We start from the raw sequence: 18,193 nt of genomic DNA, 5'->3' as shown, positions 1-18,193 counted from the left end.
GCTGGGAGGAATTGGAGGCCGGAGGAGAAGGGGACGACAGAGGATGAGATAGCTGGATGGCATCACCGACTCGATGGACATGAGTTTGAGTGAACTCCAGGAGTTGGTGATGGACAGGGAGGCCTGTTGTGCTGCAGTTCATGGGGTTGTGGAGTTGGACACGACTAACCGACTGAACTGAACTGATGCACATGTGTTATTAAAAGCCATCAGATGGCTTCCCGTTCCTATCAAGTCTAACACTTGTTTAGAGACACACACTACTTTTGTAGTTCAAATACAGGTTGCTTTTCTTGTTAGCTTGTTTTTTTATATTTTTGTTAAGGGATTTTTATAAGTGTGAAAATCCTTAGAGTAGCAAACTTTTAAATGGTTGGTAAAAATTATTAAAATTGTATACACGGTCAAAGTCAAATGCCTGGTTATTGATTTTACAGCCTTTGTTTATTGCGCTTGGTTTTACCTTGTTTCTGTTTGTATTTCAGAGATGCAAACACAATTTTTAGAGGAAACTCCTTGGCTACCCGATGCCTGGATGAGATGATGAAAATAGTGGGAGGGCACTACCTGAAAGTAACATTAAAACCTATTCTAGATGAGGTACAGAATATACCTCAGATAGTAATATTTTGTCATTCTTATAGTGTGTCTTCCATCAAGTGATCTGGTGATATGAATGACATATCCATTCATACATTACTGAAAACATAAGGCTGAACACTAAAGTAAAATAAATGATTTACTTTTCCTTTAATGTATTTTTAGTTGAATGCACATTATAATGTACTCTACATAATTATTTATTCCTTACCAGATTTATAGTAGCTAGAGTTTCAAATATGTGAAAGTTTTTTTGATATAGTTCTTTAGGTGTATACATTATCTCTGGATGAGGGTTTTAAACTTGATTACAGTTTAAATTTTTATAATTAATTTGTATGATCAGAAAAATAATAGTTATTGGGTTGGCCAGAAAGTTTCCTTATGCTGTTAATTGAAAAACCAAAAAAACTTTTTGGCCACTATGAATTTTTCATTTTTCCAAATTATTTAGAAAAGAGCATTAAATGAAAAATTACCTGTTTTCCAGATATGTGAATCCTCAAAATCCTGTGAAATTGATCCTATTAAATTGAAAGAGGGAGATAATGTAGAAAATAATAAGGTAAGCCTTTGCTGTCTTTACAACTGCGTTAAAATTGGTCTTAATGGTGTATCTGTCTCTCACTTGTGTTGTAGTAATGCTGTTTGGAGGGAAGCAGTGCTTTTACTTACAGGATGCCCATACTATTAGCAGCATTGCCTCCGTCTAGTTTTCAGAATGCTGTTTCCCTGATTTATCTTTGTATCGTTTTATTCTCTGTTGCTTCCTGTGAATTTTCTTCTATACATTCACCTCTTGTATCTAACTAGTCTAAATCTAACTTATTAAATGAGGTCAGGATGAAAATTGTCCTTTCACTGAATGAATTTATAGAAGGGAAGCAAAGCTTTAGAATACTGGATAGACTAGTATATCTCATTTTCACTGCATTTTTTTCCATAAAGGGTATTGAAGATGTGTAAAAGTCAAAATCTTAATGTTCACCTTTTTAAACCCTGCAGGAGAATCTGCGCTACTATGTAGACAAGTTGTTCAGTACAATTGTCAAATCAAGTATGAGCTGCCCCACTGTAATGTGTGATATCTTTTATTCTCTAAGGCAAATGGCTACTCAAAGATTTCCTAGTAAGTGCCTTGTTTTACTAAAATATGCCATTTCTTTTACTGTATGATTTTATGTAGACTTATGTATTTGGTTTATGTAAAAGGTTTAAGGTTTTAAGTACAGTTTGTTTTTAAAAATAGTTCTAGCTCATTAATGAAATGTATAATTTAATTTAATGGCAACTTTTTACATGCCAATCAGAATCACCACTATTTTTAAGAAAGGCAAAGATTACAAACTGCATATTATATAAGTAAACATTTATACTGGGTGCTTATAAGACTATTAAATATGATAGATAAAAACACCTTTGTCATTTGTGCCAGCTGTATTTTCCACTTGCATGCATTCAAAATAGTGAGAATTTTTAGTTCCATACAACTGACTAGATTTGACAGTTTGAGAATGCTAAGGTTTTATTGGTGAGTGGTTTTTACAGAAATGACTTTAGACATTAGAAACATCTCCGTTGCAATATACCTAGAATTTTGAGGTACATATATCAATAACTGTCATGCTTTAATTTTGCAAGAGCAGCTGTGTCCAAGCTTTGCTTAGCAACATTTCATAAAATTAATAGTTGCTACCTCTGGTTGTCAACACTTGGAATTATTCTGTTTATATGCATCTCTGATAAGTAAATAAACTTATTTACTATGGCTCTTTCCTGATCTGCTTGTAATGGGGGGAGGGTAAAGGAGATAAGGCAGCTACTTAAATTATCAGTCTTACCCAGATGTGTGAAACTATAAGTTTATTTCTGTAACCATCTGAAGAGATTTTGCTACTTTATCATATTTTTCAAGTGTGCATATGCACACAGGTGTTTGCAGTTATCTGCCCCTCCACTAAATTAACCAAAGCTAAAATGAGCCTGAATTCTTTACCTAACAAGTAGATAAATTCAGCCCTAGACGTCTTTACTAATTACAGTAAGGCTGTAAACAGTTGGCTTGAAATAAGCATACTAAACCCAGACTTTGTAACAAATATCGGGGGCAGGGGGGTGGGCAGAGACATTAAAATATAGAAGGGTGAAGTGCTGAGATTTTATTTTTAAATAGTGAGTTAGACCATAATAACCATATTGAGGGCTTAGTGAGCAGGACAGTGCTAGCCTGAATTAGCTCCTCTCTCACCTGCACACCACCACATGAGTCAGGGACGTTCTCCTTCATCAGTTAATGAAACGTAGGTTTAGGGAAGTCAAGTGATTTGCCAAATGGCCTGTGACATGGCCAACAGGCATGCTGGGTCTCAAACCTGGGCCCAACGCACTCCAATGTGTTACTAATCACTGTAGTCTACCCAGGGATTTTGACCTTCAATATGCATTAACTGTTTAATTCTTGTTTATATGGATAATCTAAAATACATTTTTTATTATTTTAAATAAATGTAAATGTATTTCCTTAACTATCTCATTGTTGTCCTGAAATATTAACGTGTCTTCCTATTCTCTATAGACCCCAGTAGTGATAGTTTTGTTCTCATAAAGTATTTGCATTATTTTCTCATTTGTACTTAACTATCCTGGAAAGATGGGTGGGGAGCGGGGAGGAAGCAGTCACGGAAGCAAACGTTATTATATTACTATAAAGTATATTGTACTTAGTCGCTCAGTCATATCCAACTCTTTGTGACCCCATGGACTGCAGCCCACCAGGCTCCTCTGTCCATGGGGATTCTCCAGGCATGAGTACTGGAGTGGGTTGCCATGCCCTCCTCCAGGGGATATCTTCCCAACCCAGGGATCAAACCAAGGTCTCCTGCATTGCAAGCGGATTCTTTACCAATGAGCCACCAGGGAAGCCCATAAAGTATATTAGTATATTATTATGTAAAGAACTACATAGTAAATGACTTGGTGACTACGTGCTGAGTGGCTCAGAAGAGTTACTCACACCAAATGCAGACATTGTTTCCCTCACCACCTGCGTCTCTGCCATCTGATTGATTGTTGTGTTAAGTGTTGACTCCAGTCTGAAAGCTACTCAGCTGTAGCTGAGTGATCAAAGCCACAAGTTGTCTCAGTTCATCTGCATTTTTATAGGTAATATTGGCAGATTTTTAAAAGTAAAGATTTCTAATTATTTTGTTATCCAGCCTTTGATTTTATCAAGATTTCTGAGGGGGAACTGAAACAGTATCCCGAAACTGAAGACAATCTCCTGTCCTAGTCTTAGGGGCTTAATTATTACTACTGGATAGTGCTGCTGCTGCTGCTGCTAAGTCGCTTCAGTCGTGTCCGACTCTGTGCGACCCCATAGACGGCAGCCCACCAGGCTCCCCCGTCCCTGGGAATCTCCAGGCAAGAACACTGGAGTGGGTTGCCATTTCCTTCTCCAGTGCATGAGAGTAAAAAGTGAAAGTGAAGTCGCTCAGTCGTGTCCGACTCTTAGTGACCCCATGGACTGCAGCCCACCAGGCTCCTCTGTCCATGGGAGTTTCCAGGCAGGAGTACTGGATAGTACTAGATACTACTTTTATTTTTGTTGTTGTAATTTCAGGAGTTTCTTCTTATAGATGAGGAAAGAGGTATTTTTCCAAATTAAATTATTTCTCACAACCTAGCAGCTTTGCCTTTCATTTTCTTTGTTATTTCTTACTATTTTTTTTTCAAGTTTCATTTTTTTAGTCATAGGATTTTTTCCCTTTAATTTGGTCATAACCATTACTATCATTTCATCAATTCAGTTCTTACTAGCCAGGTTATATTTATCTCCTATTAAGTTTACATGCTTTTTTCCAATACTTTTTGTCATCTTCGTTTTGTAATTCAGTGTTTTGTGCATGACATTTCACCATTTTTTTTCCTGCAGATGACCCTCATGTTCAGTATTCTGCAGTGAGCAGCTTTGTATTTCTTCGTTTCTTTGCTGTAGCAGTAGTATCACCTCATACTTTTCATTTGCGACCTCATCATCCAGTAAGTGTTGTTCTTTTCAAAGCTTTATTCCATTTTTGTTTATTTTCATTAAAATAAGAAAAAACAAAATAACAGGCCAGTTGCACTTGGCTGTGTTTTCTTATAACCAGTACTTAAATTTAACTGGTTATTTTCCTTAGCCATTTCATTCTTTCAGAAAAGGCTGAAAGTCCCATTATTTTTGTTGTTAAAAGATACTTACACATGGGTAATACAGTGTTGGTGCTAGTTGCAGCTTGGTGATGGGCGGGAAGAGAGCTCATCATCTTTTCCCTCTGCTGTTGTGTACATTTGTAAATTTCTTTACAACAGGGTTGTCTTTTTTTTTCTTTCATTAGTTGTAGGTTTAATCTTGTGGATAGCTTTAAATCTCACAGACATTTGAAGAGGCTCATTTCTGGAAGGTGTAGAAACTTTCATTGGAATGTAATTTGGTATCTCCGTATTTACTTTTTATTCACCTGAGATATTATAAATGTATGAGATTTAAAACTTAAGGCATATAATCTTTTTGTTCTAAAGTCATATTTACTTAAATCTTAATCAACACTACGTAGATTGACATGTTTCTTAACATTTTGTTGTTTAGTCACTAAGTCGTGTCCAACTCTTTGCAGCCCCATGGATTGCAGCACGCCAGGTTCCCCATCGTTAACATTTAAAACTCATTAATTTTGCTGTTTCTTTTTCCTTCTCATACAGTATTTTTTTGCTAAGTCTATAACCTTTTATGTTCCAGACATTTTATAATCTTATCTAATTGTTTTTTTGCTGATTTTTGTAGCAAGTAATAATAATAAAAGCCAACATTTATTTAGTGCTTGCTTTGCACTACACCTTGGTCTAAGTACTTTACATGTTGTAACTTAGTTCTCCCAGTAACCTTATGAGGTAGGTTCTGTTATAATCTTCATTTATAGGTAAAGTGAAAGTTGCTCAGTCATGTCCAACTCTGTGCAACCCCATGGACTGTGTAGTCCATGGGATTCTCTAGGCCAGAATACGGGAGTGAGTAGCCTTTCCCTTCTCCAGGGGATCTTCCCAACCCAGGGATCGAACCTAGGTCTCCCACATTGCAGGCGGATTTTTTACCAGCTGAGCCACAAGGGAAGCCCCATTTATAGATTAGAAAACCACAATTCAAGAACTTTTTTAGGGTCGTACAATTAAAATATTATGATTTGATCTCAGTTTGAACTGGATTAAATGAGAATTCTGACCCATTCAGTCCTCCCAGACTATGAGCTTACCCGTGTTCCTTACTGCCTCTTAGCAGGTCAGGTGTGTGAACACCTGCAGTGTATTCAATGCTGTGCTCAGCCCTGGAGAGTCATTGATGAGGAAGACACACCTTCCCCTAAGGAAACTTGCTAATACAGTGTAGGGGAGACACAGAGGTTTTGTAGTTAAACTAGGCTCTGAAGGCCACCTCTCCTCTTAGCAACTACACATTGGCCACTCATTTAACTTGAGAACTGAGTATAACCACACTGCTGTGGTAGTAACACACCTTTTCTTGTCAAAGAATGAATGATCTTTGAGTAGCTGCAGTGGACCAGTGTCCTTTGTCTTTTCTGTGGTTCTGTACAGAGCTCTGGAGCAGCGAAAGCGTGATGGCATTCTGGACAGAAACAGAACTCCTACCTCTGAACATGTGACCTTGCCTTGTATTCAGACTTGGATTTGCATATCCCTATAACAGATGGGTTGCAGTAAAATCCTTCTGATCACAGACTCTGTATTTTAGGTCACCTTTCTAATCAGTATGCCAGAAGGACTGCTTCACACTGTCATATAACTTTATTGTTTGTTTTTATTTTATTTCTTTATTGTTTGTTTTTAAATGAACCTTTCCTTCTAATTGGGGAAATAAGGCAAACACTTAAGACACAGTCTAAAACTGCAAGCATAAATCTAGCACCTGATTAGTACCAGGTGAGCAGTACAGACAGTTCATACTACAGAAATTGAGAGCAAGGAATAATCCTGGTGACCTGAGAGTGATGACATTGTCAGGACCAGTAATGAAAGTTACAGAGTGATTGAAGAGGAGAACCACCATTTAGAGGTTCTTTGAATTTTGAGAAGTCAGTTTTAGTAGAGGAGAAAAGAAGAAAATCCAATTGAAAAAGATTAAGGAATAAGTAGATAAATGCAGTTTTACCCAAATTTGAGCAGGGAAGTCTTGATGAAATTCAGTTCAAATTCAGCTTGTTAGCAGATTGTTAAGAATTTTATATTCTTCAAAGGCAGAGAATTGGAGGGACCTTTTATAGATATAATGGAATCCTGGATGTTGTAGCTAAAATGTTTTCTGAATAACTATAATTAAGGTGTGTAACTATTTCATAAGTATATCATAACTTATCATATCTCAGATATTCCTTCTTTTTCAGAATTGCCTTACATCCTTAGCCATCTCTTCACCTCACAGTCACTGTCTATTTTCAGTGTGGTGATACTAAAATATTAAGGAGTATCAACCACTTTAGTTTACAAAAGCATTTCTGTATCTAAATTTTCTTGAATATGTCTTTTGATGGCAGATACTGTTTATCTGAATCTCCAGAACAAAAAAAGATGTTTTTATATAGTGATAGAGGAATTAGTTATACAAAATGTATGGATGTGTGAAAACTCATCAGACTATATACATTTAAAATTTGTTCATTTCACTGTATGTAAATTATACCTCAATTAAAAAAAAAAAAAAGCAGCAAGGATTTGTTAGGGAACACTATTTGGTCAGTTTTATTTATATTTACTTCTTTCTAGCAGACAGCCCTGGAAAACACCTTGGATTGTAGACTCAAATAGTTACTTTCTGCTAAAATCGTACATGAACTGAATGATTTCTCATTTCCTAAGCTGAAGTTAGGTTTTTGTTTCCATGGTGAAAACAATTGATTGCAGAAGCCATAAGATTATTGAATATGCTTACAAGTGAGTTGAGTACAAAAAATTTGGAAATTGCCATTTTAAGTCATAAAGTAAAAAGAAGTAGATGCCATTGACATTCCAAAAGTAAATAAAATTTTTTTTAGGTAGTCCCATCTACCATACTTCCCAGTCCCTGGGATTCTCCAGGCAAGAACACTGGAGTGGGTTGCCATTTCCTTCTCCAATGCATGAAAGTGAAAAGTGAAAGTGAAGTCGCTCAGTCGTGTCCGACTCTTTGCGACTCCATGGACTGTAGCCTACCAGGCTCCTCTGTCCATGGATTTTCCAGGCAAGAGTACTGGAGTGGGGTGCCGTTGCCTTCTCCACTACCATACTGTACCCCTCCCTAAAAAATAATTGATTATGACTTTCAAAAGTAACACATCATTAGATATATTTACTTCAGGAGGGATTATCAATTACATATGGCTTCTTTAGTCTTTAATTCCTTAGTCCAGTGAGCTGTGCCCATCTTTTGCTATGTTTTAACTTGTTTGAACGCACATTGTTGAGTCACTGTTTTAGAGCATTGTAGCCCATTCACTCTACTTTTTACACAAATTCTATTCCTTGAAAACCTAACAAGACTTTTTGTGTCTTTTCTATGTTCTTTAGGATCCACAGACAATCAGAACATTAACTCTCATCTCAAAAACTATTCAGACTTTGGGAAGCTGGGGGAGTCTGTCCAAAAGCAAGGTGAGTGTTACCTTGTATTGCTTTGTGTTCACACTTCTAAATGTTGTTAAACCCTATGATCCCTGCTCACTCACTGCTCCCTCCCTTCCAAATTAAAAACAAAGCAAAATCAAAAAACTATATATAGAGAGAGAGATGCGATAGTTGTCTTTTAAATGTCTTATCTTAGTCACCTGTTAAAGAAGACAGTTTCATTTAAACTAATGTGTCTAAGATGGGGTAGAGGGTCTAGTTAACAGATGTAAGAGCCTTGTCTTTATCTTTTTGTGCCATAATCATCAGGCAGCTCTTGAGAAAAATCTTTAGCTCCAAACCCAATAACTCTCTTGAAATATATGATTGAACCCCTTTGGGCCCTAATCCTAAGCTTAAAAATACAGCCCATTATATTCTGTATTCTTAGTTCTCTACTTAACATATATAAGTTCTGTGTGTGTGTGTGTTTTTTTTTTAGTCAAGTTTCAAAGAGACATTCATGTGTGAATTTTTCAAAATGTTTCAAGAAGAAGGATATATTATGGCAGTTAAAAAGGTAATGATTGTTTTACTCTGGAAATATTAACTTATCAAATAGCATTAGGGAAATAACATTTTATATTGTTCCTGGGAACCAATCCCCAGTTAAAAAAAATACATTTAAACTATCTGTCAAATATAAAAAGGCTGTCTTTTTCGGCTGTTCTCCCTCCATACATAACTATGGGTTTTTTAGCTATGGAAATACCTAAATGAGTTTTAGCAACACTAATTATAAATATCTAGAGTTAAGATTTCTTAACAGCAGCACCGTTGACAGTTTGCTTGGGTAATTCTTACTGTGAGGGGCTTTTTTGTGCATTGTAAAATGCTTAGCAGCAGCCCTGGCCCCTACTATTGGATGCAAGTGGCATAGGTTTTCACAACTAAAAATGTCTGTCTCTAAGCATTGCCAAAAGTCCCCTGAGGAGCAAAATTGCCTCTGATTGAGGATCTCTGGTCTCGGGAGAAAGGCTTAATGGTACCTGGTATAAAGTGGGCACTTAATTGACACGGGAAAAAATATATGAATTATTGAATATCTCATATACAGTATAGGCTTGTGGTTAGTAACCTGAGGAAAGTTAATTTAATATGTATGAAAGCCTACAGTATATAATATCCTAACAAAAGGCCTACAACAAACCACAGTTGCTATACTTAGAAGCTGAGAATGTTTTGAGAAGATTTTTACTTTCTGAGTCTTTAGTTCTGAGTCATCCCAAACAAAATACGCCATTGTTATAAAACCCTAAAAATTTGTAAAGAAAAGTTATTTTGAAGTATATCTAAGCTTAGCTTGAAGAAAGTACTGTCTTATTTTTCACAATTCTCACTTAATGAATCCAAACTAACAAGGTCAGATTTTAAAGATTGCATTCAAGTTCTGTAGTGATTCACTGGTGACCAAGGGGTCGCTAAGCGTCGGACAAGACTCAGCGACTTGACTTTCATTTTCACTTTCATGCACTGCAGAAGGACAAGGCAACCCACTCCAGTGTTCTTGCCTGGAGATTCCCAGGGACGGGGGAGTCTGGTGGGCTGCCGTCTATGGGGTCACACAGAGTCAGACACGACTGACGCGATTTAGCAGTGGCAGCAGCAGCCAAGAGTATATTTTGTTGAAGAGCACATTTTGTTTGTATTTTTGTGTGTGCACTTTAAAAATTCTTACACACACACACAAAAAAAATAAAAATAAAAATAAAAATTCTTACAGAGAGTCATGACTGAAAATGATTATTGAAAAAATTAAAGCCAGTTGGAACTTTTTCATCTAGAATAACAATGTAAGTTCAGCCAAAAAAATATATATATATTTATTTAAGCAGTGATTGAATGCTTTTGAGGAAGAAGTCTTTCAAAAGAATATGCAGAGTGGTACAGTGGGTGAGAATCTGCCTGCCAGTGTGGGGGACACAGGTTCAGTCCCTGCTCTGGGGAGAGTCCATGTGCTGCGGAACAACTAAGCTCACATGCCACAGCTCCTGACGCCTGCACACCCTATAGCCCACAAGCCATAACTACTCCCCTGCGTGCTGCAGCTTCTAACGCCCATGTGCCTAGAGCCTATTCTCTGCCACAGAGAAGCCACTGCCACGAGAAGGCCACACACCACAACCAAAGAGAGCCCACATGTAGCAGCAAAGACCCAGCACATCCAAAATGGAAAATAAATACGTAATTTAAAAGAAAAAAAGGTAACTCACATGTCCCCTTTAAAAAAAACACACACTAAAAAACGTTCAAAAAAAAAAAAAAAGAATATGCAAAGAACAAGCTGGCTTTTTTATTTTTAGGACATTGTTGAAACAGTTGTGGGACAGTGTAGGCAGACTTCTGTTGGCAAGATTATAATGTACTGTCTTTTGTTTTGGGGGCTGTTTTTCCATTTCCATGACCTAGGCTCTGGCAGCATCTGATTTCTTTTTGCTGATACAATCATCAGAATGTGTGTAGTGGGTAATGTCAGTGGAGAAAGTATTTAAGGGTGTCAGGAGTTTAGTCTGCTCATGATCTGCTCTGAGTCACCCACTCAACGTTCCTGTGAACTATCACTGTGGTACATCTCCTGTCTCAGATTTGTATAGGATATTTTGCCCTAACATATGAATTTTATTATTTACTGGCTAAATCTAGATATGTGCAGCACTAGGAATAGCAAAAGCTTATGAAACCCAATTTCTTATTTAATTAGTAGTACTCTCACTAATGACATTGGTCACTGCTCCAGAAGAGAATAGTTTATAACTCTGAATCCTATACTTAATTTCCACAAAGTCTAGGAAGAATACCAGAATAGGTCTATAAACAGGTTGACCATATAATTTAGTGTCCAAACCTACAAAGTTCTCAAGAATAAAAAGAAGTACTTTGATTATGCCACGACCAAAGTTGTAGACAGAATGGCCCTGAACAAATTGAGGCCTATGTTCACCCTGCCTAGAGTCTACCTTAATTATTATGTTTCCTTTTGCTTTATGTAACTAGGTTTACCTCATATTCCTTAACAGTATAACAAATAAGTAATAAACTTAATAACTATAAATAAATAATAAATATTAAATAAGAAAATTAGTGCCCACAGGCAAACACTAAGAAATAAAATATTCAAGTAATTCTTTCTCACTCCATTAGTGGATGGTCCATTTGTGAGAACTGAAGACGTAATAGGACACTTCTTTAGTTCCCTTGAATACTTCTTCTTTGTCACCCACATATGCTTCAAAAGAAACTCTGTCCTTGTTCTTTGACTTACCAAGATTTCTTCCAGCGAACTTGAAGTAAACATTATACTGGAAAATACCGCAAATGGAGATTCTCACAGGCACTCGATAGCCAGTCTTAGGAGAAAATGACTGTGCCCACAAATTCTGCTTTAGATTTTTCACTATCGTCCTTACTGGAATGTACTTTGTTTTTGTTTTAAACCCTAAGCGGGACAACACAGTTAAGTATAAAGGAAAAAACAAGGACTAAACAAATAGTTCACTTATGGGGCAAAATAGGAGTCTTTTCTAAGAACAGGAATTGTCCCTGAACCCTGAATTTTCCTCTCCTATGAAGAGAAGGCCACATGTCAGGAATCTCTTGACCAGTTGAGGTAACATATTCATGAAGCTGAATGCTGCTCATTGGGTGGTTTGCCATTGCTGGATTTGGGTAATCCAGATTTTCTTGAGCCACCACATTCTCACGTTTTCCATAGGAAGTTTCTAAATGGTTATTAGATTTCCAGGTTATTCCAGAGAACCCAAATTATACTTTAGTCATAACTGAAAATATTAGCTCTGCGGGCTGAAGTCAATTATATATAATAAAAGTCAGCAAACTTTTCTGTAAGGGCCAGTGAGTAAATACTTCAGACTGATGGCCACGTAAAGGCAGTGCTGCATATTTCGCTATGATTTTACAACTCTTTAAAAATTTTAAAAATGTTCTTAACTTGTGGGCCTTGCAAAAACCAGTTGAATCTGGCCTGCTGAACTATAGTTTGATGATCCCTGACCCACAATATAGGTTCACAACCTGTGTCAAAAATCTTTGGCAACAGAAGTATTTCAGAATTCAGTTTTTCAGAGCTTTGAAAGATAATAAGTATATGCTATATATTATAAGGGGTCATGTTATAACACCCCGTAATCAAACATATCAGTGTTTATGTAGCATATTAGTGAATATCCACCCTAAGTAGGATAAATGGCTTTAAATAGCCTTTCCCCAGTTCACATTAAGTTACTGTAAGTGAGTTTACTGTAAATCAGAAGCAAAAAGGTCTGTGTACTCAGAACTTTATAGGTTTCAGAGTTGCAGTTAAGGGATTGTGGGTTGAGTTATTCCTATAGGGACACATATTCTGGGTTTTAAGTACCTTTAAGCTGTATTTTGGGGTCTCCTCTACAATTAAATATGTGTTTTGCTTTGTTCCTTAATGAAGAACTTCACTATATTATCTATCTGTGACACTGATAAACTGAATTTATGATGTACCTTATCACAAAGTGTAACATTTGCCCCTTTCTTCATTTAGTTCTTGGATGAAATTTCATCTACTGAAACTAAAGAGTCCAGTGGTACAAGTGAGCCTGTGCACCTGAAAGAAGGGTAATTTAATGAAATTAGATATTAAAGTCGTATTTCAGTATAGACAGTAAGTAAGTACAAAGAGCATGGGTGCAGAAGTGAAGAAGACTGGGTTTTGTTCTGTGCTAAAACTGCCCGTAACATCAGTCAGGTAATTCATCCTCACTGTCTTATTAACTTCATGCCATATGGACATGACTTCTTTCTATACAGTGCGAGAGTTGTTTTCAAAAATAGTGAGATGGTGGGTGTTAGAGTACTTTGAAAAAAAAAAGTAACAGCATTGTTCAGTCTTAGTGTTTTCATTGGAAGTTAAAGGGGAAAATTACTCATTTGGCCTTTTTAGTTCTGGATAGGACAGTTGTAAATATTAAGTTATTTGAAGATTTTATTCCCTTAGTATGGCCAAAATAAATGTAGCAGTTATAGATGGCAAAGACGTTTCATCTACTTAATATAGTCTTTGACAACTGTTCATGTCATTTAAAATTAAAAGAGGAAATGACTGTGCAAATTTTTTTTTGTTTTGGATTAATTCTTTTAATATTTGTAGCTAAATGTTTACATCTGTTGTTTTGGCAGTGAGATGTATAAAAGAGCTCAGGGAAGAACTCGGATTGGAAAAAAGAATTTCAAGAAACGGTGGTTCTGCTTAACAAGCAGAGAGCTCACCTACCACAAGCAGCCAGGTAGTTGTGCTTATGCTTTTCTGTGGGGTCTCCTCCTGCTTCCCAGTGAAGATGGCTTTTCCCGCTGCTCAGTGTGACTAGTGAACCTTTTTACTAACGTTAATAGTTTATGGTTTCTTACAGTGACGCATACACCCTAAAAATATAATAAATATGTGACTAATGACACCATGTAAATAACATTTTTTCTCTTACATTGACTGTCTTGTGTTACTTAAAAATGATGTTCCTACAGTATGCTCTGTTTTCTAAAAACCCATGGTAAATCCATTTTTTAAAAAAATTAGTATATAAAGAACAACAGTTAGATATTTTAGAACTTAGAGGTTTCTTGAACTTCCAAAATCAGATTGGCAAGAATCAGTTTCTAATAAATGAGAGTGTTTCAGTAGTTTGCCAAAAATTCCCACACTTATACCATAGACAGTGTTTCCTATTCAGTTAAAACATTCATTCATTTATATTAGCCTGGCTAACTCTTAAGATGAAAATTCTAGTAATTTGCCTCCTGAAAAGGCACAAATTGTCTTTCTGGGTAAAGAAAGCCATCTTCCTATAGTGTGATTTGAGAGTTTCAGAGAGGCAAAGTTTGTCCCTCAGTGGACTGACATAATACTTATCATCTCTGCCTTTTGAGTGTATTCCTTTGGGGTAAAGCATTATCCATAGAAGGCCACTAGCCTCTGATACCTTGGAAAGAACTTAGTATCTTGATCATAGGTCACATACAGTAAAATCCCTTCTATTTGAAGTGATCAGGACCCAAAGCGTCACTTAGCCAAAAAGGTCAGTTAAAGCAAGAATCACTTTAAGACAACAAGAACAAAAGATGCATGCGTAGCTTAAGTAGTTACATGTTTGTTTACCAGTCTTTTGATAGAGAGCCAAGATCTTTTCTTGGTTGATTTCTCCAAAGTGAAGCTGGAAATTATTAATAAATATTTGAAAAGTGATCCAATTATAGAATCCTTTTAGAGTCATAATAGTTACCCTAAGCTTTTGCCAGTGTCTCGCAACCATATAAATCAATTTGATTTGTGTGGGTGCTGGTCTCCTTTTTTGAAAAGCTTTTCAGAGTGCCTGATTTTCAGATAAATATATGCCGCTTGGTGTCACTTACTGTGTGACACTTACTGTGACACTTACTGTGTCACTTTACATAATGTTAAGTAAATTATAATTACAGCATGGAAAAAGGGCATAAAGTCTGGGAACAAACCTAGTGGACTCTGTAATCAAAACAGCCTAACCAGTGGAGATCAAAGGGTACAAGCTTAACAGAACCCTAGCAGCCACAAGGATTCAGTGTCTCATGAGCATCGCTCAGGATGTTTGACAGAGGAAATGGAGTCTTGGTTAATCTGTCAAATCTGTTAGGTAAAGAGTGCCTGGTATAAATTCTGAAGTGATAAACACTAGACATAAGATACTTTCAAGAGAATGTCCTTTCAGTTAAGTATGGGTGCTTCAGTAGAAATTCTTAAGGAGGAAAGTGAAAAGAAATTGTGTTTCATAATTCCTTAGAATCTTTAGCCAGAATGACCAAATATGTCCAAATACAGTAGTAAGACATATGAAGCCAGATGCACTATATTTTTAGGCACCTAGATGTTTTGTTGTGGAATATGAATATTCTGACTAAAGATCAGCAGGCTGCATCCCTGCACTTCCAGACAGCATTCTTTAAGCTACACGTTTCTTAAAGTTTTAGTGGTTATAGTTTATATTGAATACTATATAAATGCTCTCGCATATATAGTAACATTTTAATAATAGCTGGTATAATATGCTGATTATGTTTTCATAAGTTAGTCATTCTCTATGAATAAATTGGCTGTTTTCTCCTCATTTAAAGTATTTTCTAATCTAAACCAATATTCTGAAGTCTTTGCTTTAAGACTTCAGGAATCAGATGATAGTTTCAGATCCTTTTCCTCTAGAAAAAAATGCATGTACACACAAGAGACACAAGGTCTCACATATAATTCCAGGAAGTTCATAGTTCCAGAGGCTATACACAGTTCTTAGGAACTTCTGTTCTATCCAGTGATCTTATGAGGATAAAATTCTGTAGAATGATTAGATTGGTCTAAGCTATAGAATAGACACATTGGAAGTTCCATTATTTTCAGGCCTTAAGAAATTTAACATGTTGGGATGGCATTGGGGGAATGAGCTCTGTTACATGAAGTTTCGAGATTATTTACCAAAGCCAACAGTTCTAAGCACCCATGCTTTTTGTTTTTAACTGTTTTGTTGGATTTTTCCAAAATGTATTACATGCTTCCCTGCCTTCTAAAAAAGAGTTCATTGAACGTAAGTTAACATTTTCTAGATGACTTGGGGCTCTCATTGATAATGTTAATTATCATTTAGTACTCTGATTTAGTGATGTTTTCAGGGCTGCTTATGGATGTGTGCAGCTGTTTACTTCCCAGCTACATGCCTTGGACTGCTGTGCTATTTTGTGTTCCTGTGTTTGCTTTATACAGTTTTTCATTGTCCCCTTTATGTTCAGGCTGTCACCTTAAGTTTCTTGTGCTGTCAGTGAATGGTAATGTAACATCTCACTCCCATCTTTACCCCCAATTCCATTTTTACTGCTAATATACTGTGAGTAAGGATGTAGGTACTGTGTTTGTTAAAATTATGCATATGATTAAAAGGCTTTGACTGAACATTTCAGGACTTTCCTCTCTGACTAAAATACATAGGCTTTGGATTCTCCCTTTGGTTGCTCTGCAAATGTTTTGCTTACTTCCTGGTTCCTTGCAATTTTCTGCATAGCTAAGACTGCTAGTTAAGTAGTTTCTTATTACACTTTATGACTTTGGTGTTTCAAAGAGTGCCTCCCAGATATTCTGTAACATAGCTTTAAATCATTGAGTCTTCACTGTTTGCTCCTACTGGACACTAATATTCTGAATGAAGTATTTCTGTCACTTAGAATCAAATAAAAGATTCTTTTTCTAATTTACTAGAAAAATAATTAGAATTCTCTCAGTTTTAAGGGTTTTTCTCAAATTAGTTAAAAATTGATGCCCAGTTAGTAATCAGTTCAGTTCAGTCTCTCATTCATGTCCGACTCTTTGCGACCCCGTGAATCACAGCACGCCAGGCCTTCCTGTCTATCGCCAACTCCCAGAGTTCATTCAGACTCATGTCCATAGAGTCGGTGATGCCATCCAGCCATCTCATCCTCTGTCGTCCCCTTCTCCTGCCACCAATCCCTCCCAGCATCAGAGTCTTTTCCAATGAGTCAACTCTTCGCATGAGGTGGCCAAAGTACTGGAGTTTTAGCTTTAGCATCATTCCTTCCAAAGAAATCCCAGGGCTGATCTCCTTCAGAATGGATGGTTGGATCTCCTTGCAGTCCAAGGGACTCTCAAGGGTCTTCTCCAACACTATAGTTCAAGAGCATCAATTCTTCGGCGCTTAGCCTTCTTCACAGTCCAACTCTCACATCCATACATGACCACTGGGAAAACCATAGCCTTGACTAGACGAACCTTTGTTGGCAAAGTAATGTCTCTGCTTTTGAATATGCTATCTAGGTTGGTCATAACTTTCCTTCCAAGGAGTAAGTGTCTTTTAATTTCATGGCTGCAGTCACCGTCTGCAGTGATTTTGGAGCCCCAAAAAATAAAGTCTGACACTGTTTCCACTGTTTCCCCATCTATTTCCCACGAAGTGATGGGACCAGATGCCATGATCTTTGTTTTCTGAATGTTGAGCTTTAAGCCAACTTTTTCAGTCTCCTCTTTCACTTTCATCAAGAGGCTTTTGAGTTCCTCTTCACTTTCTGCCCTAAGCGTGGTGTCATCTGCATATCTGAGGTTATTGATATTTCTCCCGGCAATCTTGATTCCAGCTTGTGCTTTTTCCAGCCCAGCATTTCTCATGATGTACTCTGCATGTAAGTTAAATAAGCAGGGTGACAATATACAGCCTGGATGTACTCCTTTTCCTATTTGGAACCAGTCTGTTGTTCCATGTCCAGTTCTAACTGTTGCTTCCTGACCTGCATATAGGTTTCTCAAGAGGCAGGTCAGGTGGTCTGGTATTCCCATCTCTTTCAGAATTTTCCACACTTTGTGATCCACACAATCAAAGGCTTTGGCATGGTCAATAAAGCAGAAATAGATGTTTTTCTGGAATGAGGTTCATGACATTGTACATGAGACAGGGATCAAGACCATCCCCATGGAAAAGAAATGCGAAAAAGCAAAATGGCTGTCTGGGGAGGCCCTACAAATAGCTGTGAAAAGAAGAGAAGTGAAAAGCAGAGGAGAAAAGGAAAGATATAAACATCTGAATGCAGAATTCCAAAGAATAGCAAGAAGAGATAAGAAAGCCTTCTTCAGCGATCATTGCAAAGAAATAGAGGAAAACAACAGAATGGGAAAGACTAGAGATCTCTTCAAGAAAATCAGAGATACCAAAGGAACCTTTCATGCAAAGATGGGCTCGATAAAGGGCAGAAATGGTATGGACCTAACAGAAGCAGAAGATATTAAGAAGAGATGGCAAGAATACACAGAAGAACTGTACAAAAAAGATCTTCATGACCCAGATAATCACAATGGTGTGATCACTCACCTAGAGCCAGACATCCTGGAATGTGAAGT

General features: G+C 37.0%; 1 protein-coding gene across 5 annotated transcripts in view; it reads left to right on the top strand.

Annotated features, from left to right (window-relative positions):
• Positions 1-18,193, top strand: part of RASA2 (RAS p21 protein activator 2) — a 117,037-nt gene that overhangs the window by 80,504 nt on the left and 18,340 nt on the right. For 4 of the 5 annotated variants that reach the window (XM_010858182.1, XM_010858180.1, XM_010858179.1 and 1 more), the window contains 8 exons: positions 486-600; positions 1,091-1,165; positions 1,606-1,729; positions 4,532-4,638; positions 8,194-8,277; positions 8,732-8,809; positions 12,824-12,897; positions 13,459-13,568. In XM_010858182.1, coding sequence (XP_010856484.1) covers positions 486-600; positions 1,091-1,165; positions 1,606-1,729; positions 4,532-4,638; positions 8,194-8,277; positions 8,732-8,809; positions 12,824-12,897; positions 13,459-13,568 — 767 coding nt within the window. The remainder of the gene's footprint in view (positions 1-485; positions 601-1,090; positions 1,166-1,605; positions 1,730-4,531; positions 4,639-8,193; positions 8,278-8,731; positions 8,810-12,823; positions 12,898-13,458; positions 13,569-18,193) is intronic. The other variant, XM_010858183.1, reaches the window with a different exon arrangement.

This window comes from Bison bison, unplaced genomic scaffold (genome assembly GCF_000754665.1).
Source record: "Bison bison bison isolate TAMUID 2011002044 unplaced genomic scaffold, Bison_UMD1.0 scf7180017864384, whole genome shotgun sequence".
Lineage (NCBI taxonomy): Eukaryota > Metazoa > Chordata > Mammalia > Artiodactyla > Bovidae > Bison > Bison bison.
The sequence above is the reverse complement of the archived record's forward strand: the minus strand, read 5'-3'. Positions and strand labels throughout refer to the sequence as shown.